At 40.0% G+C, this 6,511-nt stretch overlaps 1 protein-coding gene across 1 annotated transcript; it reads left to right on the forward strand.

The window, feature by feature from the left end:
* Positions 1-1,423: 1,423 nt before the first annotated feature.
* On the forward strand, positions 1,424-4,003 carry LOC309701369 (2-oxoglutarate receptor 1). The gene is made up of 2 exons (XM_082525497.1): positions 1,424-1,659; positions 2,558-4,003. Exon 2 carries the CDS (start codon positions 2,567-2,569, stop codon positions 3,554-3,556), a length of 990 nt encoding a protein of 329 aa, XP_082381623.1. The 5' UTR covers positions 1,424-1,659; positions 2,558-2,566; the 3' UTR covers positions 3,557-4,003.
* The last annotated feature ends 2,508 nt before the right edge of the window (positions 4,004-6,511 follow it).

Genomic DNA, 6,511 nt, shown 5'->3' on the forward strand with positions numbered 1-6,511 from the left:
ACCGAACTACAACGCTATGAAAAAGTACCCCCCTCCCACTACCTGATTTCTCTCCTTTTTTAAATTTTTGCTTGTTTTTCAGACTTACATGTTTGAGATCACACACACAACCTGAGTAAATGCAAAATCCAGTTTTTAAATAGACATTTTATTTATTAAAAAGAAAACAGGTAGCCAGACCTACCTAATCATATGTGAAAAAGTAATTGCTGGTTTGGTACTACCTTTAGCAACGAAAACTGCACCCAAGTATTTGTAATGACTGCCAATGAGTCTTTCACGTTGCTGTAGAGGAATTTTGGCCCATTCCTTTATCCACAATTGTTTTAATTCAACCACATTGGAGGGTTTTCATGCATTATCAGCCTATTTAAGATCATGCCAAAGTACCTTAAATGGATCTGACCCTGAATTTGACTAGGCCACTCTGAACGCTTAAATTTAGTTCCTTTTTTGAGCCATTCAGAGGTTGTCTTACTACTGCATAACACAAGTGTGATTGAGCTTCTGGGTATGAATTGAAGGCCAGACATTCTCCTTCAGGATTTTCTAGTGAAGTAGAGTCCATGAATTTTATAAGTGGAAAAAAATGGATGGATGGACAGATGGAACGTGTCCAGGTCCTGTCGTGAGGCAGAGAAGAAGCTGCATAGGTCAAATGCACTTGGTTTTAAATCTTGTCTATTTCTAGCAGCACTTGTGAGCTCTTTGAGATGACTAGGAACAAAATGCTTTAATTGCCTCAGGATAGAAGTGCAGAAAACTCAGCCGTTGTGCTTTTGGAAATTGTCCTTATTCACACTTTGCTGCTCCTTTCTCCTGTTTTTATCCTCAGGTAAGTAGTGGTAGCAACATCAGGAAGAAGGAACACAAGAAGCCAAGTAGTCAAAAAAATAAAAACACATGTTAGAAAAGTAAAATAGTCTCAGAACCACTGTAAAATATAATATTCGTTTTTTGCTGGACATTACATTTGCTGGACAGAACTAATTATATTACTAGTTACTGATATCTGACTTCTAGAAAATGCTGCATTTTACTGTGAGCAGCAGTTTGTTGATTACAGATGTGCACAACTGAAGCACAGTTCACAACATATAAGTTTTAGTGTGACACTTTTGATTGAAACTTACGGTCGAATTTGTAGAAAGTTAAAGTAAAATGGTAACACACTATTATAATTAAGTGTTCATTCCCTGCTTCTAAACCTTCTTGTTCCTTTAATCAGAAACCGTGTGCTAAATTTAGCTCGGTAGTGCCATGCTGAGGTATTCACATGCTCGTTTCAAGAAATAATAAAGACCTCATTAGGAAGTCTTGAGTTCATTCTTGTAAATGAACACTGGACTGTTTCCTGTGTTGCTAGATCCCCGACATTCCATTCCCTCACCTCACCACCTGAAACCTAAGCTACATAGACAAATTGACCCTTGAGCTTTGTCAGCTTAAGCGTGATACCAGGAAGTATGCACTTCACATAGCTGAAGCTGAAGCACACAACACAGGACTTCAAGTAAAAATATTCTGGACTTTCCCACTTGTGGTGTGTAACAGTGAAAGGAAAGAATAAAAGAGGGTGTGACTGTGGGATGGAAGTGAAAATAGAGACGAGATGCTAAAGGACTGAAGTGCATACTGGTGAGGATACTGGCAGTAGAAGTGAGTAAAAAACCTTTTATATAATCGAATGTTACCTTTATGCTGAGATGTAACACTGAAATAATAATTTACAGTTTGTAGTTTTTTGCAAAATGTAATCATTTTAATGAGTGCAAGTTCCTGCCTCATGAAAACCAAGTGTTTATGATGTGTAAGTGACACCTCACACATCCCCTGACATCCATAATGAGAACAGATCGTACTGACAGCATTACAGGATGCCATAGGCACTGTCATATACTGAGAGGCTTTCAGAAATCAGACTGTTGAAAAAGAATGATTTTGCTTGCTTCTTTCCCACCGAGTTTCCCTGATTGTTTGTTTCTTTGCTTGTCCTGCTCTCGCCTTCCTTCCATGAGCAGTAATTGCTGCCTGCTGTGATCTGACAGCTGGGGGGAAATGAAATGATTTGCGTGTTGCCTATTGTATTGCTCAGAAAACATATATGTCATGAATACAGTACACAAGAATAGAGGTGTTGTTAAAGAAAAGGCATTTGTTCAATGCGTGACAATTATATTTAATATATTAATATTTCTGTTTGTTTTTATGTTAAGGCCTGCACTACTCATGTTGTGTTCATTCCCATGTTTCTCACGGTGTGATTTCCAAATTTTAGTGATCAGAAATAGCAGCTATACCAAAAACATCACTAACATTAAATGTGAATATTTGAAGTCTGTTTGAAAACTCTAACCAGCCCTTCTTGTAATATTAATAATTTTGAATAATTAAAAATTAATTAATTTATAGGATTGCTAATTTTGCTACATTGTGTCTCCCCAATTCCTTTTAAATTGCTTCAGTTACATTTTCATAAATGCAGGGGACATTCTATTTTGAGGGGTTTTTTTTAGTTTTCAGTGTGGTTATTAAAATCATTTCTCATTCTCAATAGGACTGAACTATGGCCATCAACCATTCCAACAATTCCAACTGTACCGATTTGGATGAACTGATGAAACACTACTACCTGCCTGTGGCTTATAGTCTCATCTTCATTGTGGGCTTGGTTGGAAATGTAACATCTATCAGCATTTACTTGACAAAGCTGCGTCCCTGGAAGAGCAGCAGCATCATCTTGGTCAACCTGGCGGTGACCGATCTTCTCTACGTCCTCAGCCTGCCGTTCCTGGTCTACTACTACAGCAGATGGGATAAGTGGTCTCTCTGCGGATTCATGTGCCGTGTCGTGCGCGTTGGGTTTCATTTGAACCTTTATGGGAGCATCCTCTTTCTAACATGTCTGGCAGTTTTTCGTTATGTAGTGGTGATTAAACCACTGAGTGCAGCACAGGTACAGCAGAAGCGCTGGGGTATAATTGCCTGCTCAGCTGTTTGGATCATCTCTGCCGCTGAAATAACACCCATGTTGAGCATGATATCAGTGAATGATAACAAGAAGTGCATAGACTTTGCAAGTACTGAACCCATCGCTACTGTGCGGTTGTACGGCTGGCTACTTACTGCGTTTGGATTTCTACTTCCCCTTGTGGTGGTGTTTATGTGTTACACTGGGATAGTAAAACAGCTGGCAAACGGACCACGCACAACAAGTTTCTGTCGGATGCGAGCACGGCGTGTGACTGTACTGATCCTGGTGGTGTTTGTTGTATGTTTTATGCCATATCACGTCCTGCGTGTGTTGCGGATAGAATCAAGATATCATAACGCGACTTGTCCGGCAGAGAACATCGTGCATGCAGCGTATATCATCTCCCGGCCTCTGGCTGGATTTAACACATTTTTCAACCTGGTGCTCTACACTCTTTCAGGTGATACATTTAGGAGGGCCTTTCTCAACGCTTTCCACTGGGAACGCTGCCTGACCAAAACAAGGTCACTGGTCCACCTGGCCGTCATTAGCAAGGCAAGCAGGGACAAGTCTGCTACATGACTGACAACACCTAACTTTCTTTCTTCAGTAGCTCTGTGACTCATACTGTAGACATGCTGTAATAATATGCACTCATTGTGTCGTCTTTACCGTAGGTTCGTCTTGGGAAACTTTGCAGCAACCCAGAAGTGAAAATAATAAAGACTCAATGTATTAATGACTCAATAGTTAAGACCTTTGTCTACAGTTTTTCTTTCTCTGACTGGAAGTCCCCTGAGCATATTTACCTGACTTACAATGGATTCCTTTGTTTGAAGCCCCAAAAATATTTACTGTGTAGCTATGGACCTTGGAAGAGAGTTTGTATTTCTAAACTCTTTTGTTTGTGATTCAGATTTCCTAACAGAATGCCTGAGCCTCTGACATGCTAATTTTATTCAGATTCTTTCAGCTAGTAAGACAACCCCCTATGAGCAATCAGGTTGAAAAATAAAGCCACAAGATACAATGAGGGCAGCTTCTAGGACAGAACATTGAGATACTAGGAGACTTGCTCACATTGTTTTCCATTTGTGTCTATTTTTAGATTTCATAAGGCAAGCACTGCCTGCTTTGCTCTCCCCAACGAGATGCCACAGTGGTGCCTGAATATAGAGAACTGCTAGATCTCACCTTAAAGTTTCAGAGTATATCAAAAATTGATGGGCAACGTGATAGATAGATATGTGAAACTTTTACAGGCATTATTGCTGTTACAGCTATTTTATACATTTTAAAACATCTACTATAACAACACGCTAAAATTCAAAAAGGAGTTGTAGCTAGCTGAGTCATTTTAGCCTATCATTGTCTGGTTAAATAATCTTAAAATATTATGCTGTCAAACGTATCATATTGCATTAAGCATATTTTATTTTATTGAGTTACACCTCTACTGGAATGCTGAATCGGATTTTTTCCCTATAAGCACCAAAGGCTTTGGCTCATTTGACTAAATTTGATAAAGGAACAAACCTATTTAAAGTTGGATGGATTACCATTTTGTTAAACCTGCTTCACAACATGCTACTTTGTTATTTAAAGCACATTAAAAGACAGCAATCTTTATATCCAAATCTGGTGAAAGTAACAGGAAATATAAATTTCATGTACAGTGCTTGATGTGGCTGTTGAAGGTCTCAGTATGAATAGTGTGAGCAATAATGCTTTTTGACAAGATAAGCAACATTTAAATAAAACAATAACCAAAATAAATAAATGTATTCAGTGTGTGAACTTTTTCTAACAGGAGTCATCAAATATAATTTAGAATCAGCAAATTGACTCGTTTTAATTCACCTCCACCATCTATCTCTAGCACTTTTTTCTTTGAGGTTTCTCTTTGCGTCACATTGGAAATGGTCAGAAACGTTTTAATTGCTGGCCCTAAAAACACTGCATTAGTCATCCTGCTTTGTTGCATTTCCCCAACAGTGCTATAAAACGATTATATAGCCCGACAACACCTCCTCCAGTCATGATCTGTGCTAAGTGCTCACATATCCCAGAGTCTTTCAGAGTTCTCCGTGCAGATGCGTTCACCTTTCCCATGTGCTAGCAAGACAGGCTGTGCAATTTTCTCATTTCTCAAGCATAGATGCTCTAAGAGCAAGAGCCAAGGACTTGGGACCTTCAAAGAGGCCGATATTACTAAGTCAAACCAAAGCACAAAATTTGTGAGAACACACAAACAATCACCCAGAAGTCCTGGAACAAAGTCATACTGTCAACCCAAAGACATCCTCAACAGAAGCTTTTATATCATTTGTCTATTGCTGCTTCTTCCTGGATACAGCGTATTGTTCTGCTGTTGTTCCCTTTCCTGATTTATATCTGAGATTACATTTACAAAGAAAGCCTAAAATTCGTGATATTATTTGTTGTAAATGTTAAGGAAGCCATCAGTCCTCTGGTTTTGTACGAGGGGGGAAAAAATCCTGCATCACTAACATGTTTTTTGTTTTGTTTTGCTCTCATACAAGCTGTGCAAGTAGAATTGAAGCTACAGCTGGGAATAAAGAGGCTATTTTTGTCTATGGCATTTCCTTTTCTGCCTCCTGACTGATCTTCTCCTCATCCTCATTTGCCTTCTCATAGACAAAACACCTGCATGGAGCAGTCTCCCACATAGTAGACAGGTCTGGCCCAGATCTAGGATCAACCTGGCACTGCTTGCTGACTTCTGGAACGATAAGACGTATGTCATCCAGATATGGACCAGGCCTGGCATAGATGGCGCTGTCTATGTCATGGCATGCCATATCTGTCTTGATTGTGGTTTGGGTTATGTGGCCCAGGCTCATAGAAAACAGGTCTTCCCTGCAACCGGCATCAAGCTGGCACCTCTGACTGACTGATGTTATGGCGGGGTGTAAGTCAACCAGATGTGGGCCAGGTCTGGCAATGATGGCACTATTTATGTTCCTATTTTAGTTAGAAAACCCAAATGCCATGTTGCAATACTATACTGCTATGGTAGCCAACATTTCAAATGCAGGTTTGACAGGTTTGTGAGGGTACACTTTATCCAAAACCTAGTGACGGTTTACTCATCTTTGCCAGTGGGTGGCTGTAGCTCAGGTCACCTACTGATCGGAGGGTTAGTGGTTAGACCCCTGGCTCCTCCAGTCTGCATGTCAAGAGTGTGAATGTGTATGAATGTAGTTAGGAAGCACTCAGTTTAGAGAAAGTGTGTGATTGGGTGAATGTGGCATGTTGTATAGAGCACTTTGAGTAATATGGGAGAGTAGAAAAGCGTTATCTAAGAATCAGTCCATTCACTGTCTGAACAGAGTTTCGTCATGTTACTTTTGCACTATTATGTTCCGGCACATGTTGTTATTACATGGCTTGATTAAGTTACACATTAGGCTGACATCTGGGGTCAGAGCTGAAACTGTTCTGGGCCAGCACAGGGTCAGCAGTGTGTCTGCAACTGACCCGTGGCTGCACACAACTTACATATTGCCCACATAC

Source organism: Aulonocara stuartgranti (assembly GCF_965226115.1).
Source record: "Aulonocara stuartgranti genome assembly, chromosome: 23".
In the NCBI taxonomy this organism is placed as follows: Eukaryota; Metazoa; Chordata; class Actinopteri; order Cichliformes; family Cichlidae; genus Aulonocara; species Aulonocara stuartgranti.

What these genes read in the sequence shown, in the direction of transcription:
- LOC309701369 (XM_082525497.1), top strand. Translation starts at nt 2,567, where the DNA reads ATGGCCATCAACCATTCCAACAATTCCAACTGTACCGATTTGGATGAA.